The sequence below is a fragment of the Bactrocera latifrons genome, unplaced genomic scaffold, assembly GCF_001853355.1.
Source record: "Bactrocera latifrons isolate USDA-ARS-PBARC rearing strain unplaced genomic scaffold, ASM185335v1 scaffold_209, whole genome shotgun sequence".
Classification (NCBI taxonomy): Eukaryota; Metazoa; Arthropoda; class Insecta; order Diptera; family Tephritidae; genus Bactrocera; species Bactrocera latifrons.
The window spans coordinates 267526-269635 of record NW_017535619.1 but is presented as its reverse complement, the minus strand read 5'-3'; the positions used below and the strand labels follow the sequence as shown (position 1 = coordinate 269635).

Genomic DNA, 2110 nt, shown 5'->3' with positions numbered 1-2110 from the left:
TTTGAAATGTTTTAAAATATTATAAAAATCTCTTATTATAGGGTTGATATAGTGCAAAAAATAAAAAAGAAGACTACTTCGATAAAATTGAAATTCAATTTTTTTATAAAAATATTTATTTAAAATTGTGAGGTACAAAATATGAATATATTTTTTTTATGAAACACATTTTCTTAATATTTCAATACATGCTTGTTTTTGTATAGCTTTTAGTACAAAACAATTTTTTTTATTATAATATTGTAATAGTTGATTTTTTTCATTACTTTTACAGATACGGTATTATATACAAATACATGTATACTATAACATACAAATATTACATAAAATAATTACTCTTTATTATAAATAGTTAACAGTTTCGGCGCATTTTCTGCCTCTTCAATTTCGGCTACCAATCGCGACGCCTCTTGCTTGAGGCGTATCAAAACCTTAACGCGTTTAACTTCCAATTTTTGTTGGCACAACGTCTGCTTCAATTCCGCTATTTGATCAAACAACTTCTGCCTATACTCCTCGGCGTCATCGCATGTTTGGGTGCCAACAGTTGCGGTCGGTTTATTGAGTTCCCGCAAGAGCGACTGGCATGGATAAGCGTATTCATTGAGCGTATTGTCTGATGGCAACAACATCGTGTCATCGAAGTGTTTGTCGCAAATGAACAGGATTTTGTGCCAATCGGTCGCTATATCCAAACCAAGTTGTATAAACCAAAAATGACGTTGGAAAGTCTGCGCTTCGGGTGAGGGAAATTCGTAGATTTTGCGAAAATTGGTGCATTTGAGAACACAGTAGGGCACCACATCGTCATCTTCTGCTTGTTGTGTGGTTGATGTTGGCGCAAGATGTATTTCTGCTTCAGCAGACTTCAGCAATTCGTCGTCGTCATTATTGGTGTTTGCAGGCACTGCAGTGGTCTTTGTGTTCAAAATGTGCTTGGCTTTGGCCAACAATTCCTCGATTGTATCGATTGATTCGGGTTGGCCGTGCGCGGCACTTGCAGGTATTTTAAATGGTGGCTTGGTTATGGTAAGTGGCATTGTTGTTGTAGCGATTGTTGCTTTTGCTGCTGAGGGTCTATGCATCATTTGCATAATTTCTTTTCGATTTTGCAGAATTTGCGGTGTTCTCCTTTCCGAAAATGTCACTGTATTCCCGTTAACTACATTCGTTGGCAGTTTGCTGTTTATTATTTCGACGCTTGTTATTTTTGCGCGATGTGGATCGTCCTGAATTGCAGGGACCACTTTCAAATTTGCGTTTAGCCCAGCAACAATCGATGGTTTGCTGTTTATTATCTCCACGCTCGTGATTTCGAAAGCATTCGGATCTGGTTTATTAAAAATTTTTGTTGGCACTTGGGTTGTTGCAACGGTAGATGCACTTTGTGTGCTTAGTATTTGTTTACCATTTAGATTAGTTCCCGTCAAATCGCCAGCAATTCTTTTTTGGTGTATGCTTAGTTTTTCCCTTTCACCAGCTTGTTTTATTTCCTCAACTAACTTCTTGGCTGCCAGCGCAATGGCATCGGGCTGCTTTTGCATGTTTGCCAAAGTACTGTTAGCTGACACCTCCTTTTGCATGGTCTTCACCACTTGCTGCCAACTCTCCGCTAAAGCGACTGCCTTTGTCAAATTAGTTTGTTGTTGTGGTTGTTGCTTAATCACATCGTTCTTAACGGTTGCTGCTTTCCATTGCGTTAGTACCTTGCTATTATGAAGTTGTTGTTTCGGTTGTACCGACATTACGCGTTTATTAACGGCTTGCGTTTTCTTTTCTGTTAACAACTTGCCAGCCATGTTTGGCTCATCCGATACTATTACAACTTCAGTTTTACTCTCGCTACTCGTCTCTGTGCTACATTTGACTACTGTATTATTTTGACCCAGCAATAGGGAGAAACTCTCTGTGGGATAAGTTTCGGCCAGTTGGTCTAATATCGGATCTGAAATTAAGGCGAATTCAGCGTTCGCTTTGTTTACGCCGTTGCCACTAAAGTTGTTTAACTCATCAACATTATTTTCGTGGTAATCGTAGTGGTCATCTTGCTCCCCTAACTCGCCATTATTTTGCTGTTCATCAAACGCATGCGTAAATTTCACCTTCTTCG

At 38.8% G+C, this 2110-nt stretch overlaps 1 protein-coding gene across 1 annotated transcript in view; it reads right to left on the bottom strand.

Annotated features, from left to right (window-relative positions):
* Positions 1-177: 177 nt before the first annotated feature.
* LOC108968280 overlaps positions 178-2110 on the bottom strand; it is a 4990-nt gene continuing 3057 nt past the window's right edge. Inside the window, exon 5 of the mRNA XM_018932197.1 lies at positions 178-2105. Within this exon, the coding sequence (XP_018787742.1) occupies positions 333-2105 (1773 nt within the window). The 3' untranslated portion in view covers positions 178-332. The remainder of the gene's footprint in view (positions 2106-2110) is intronic.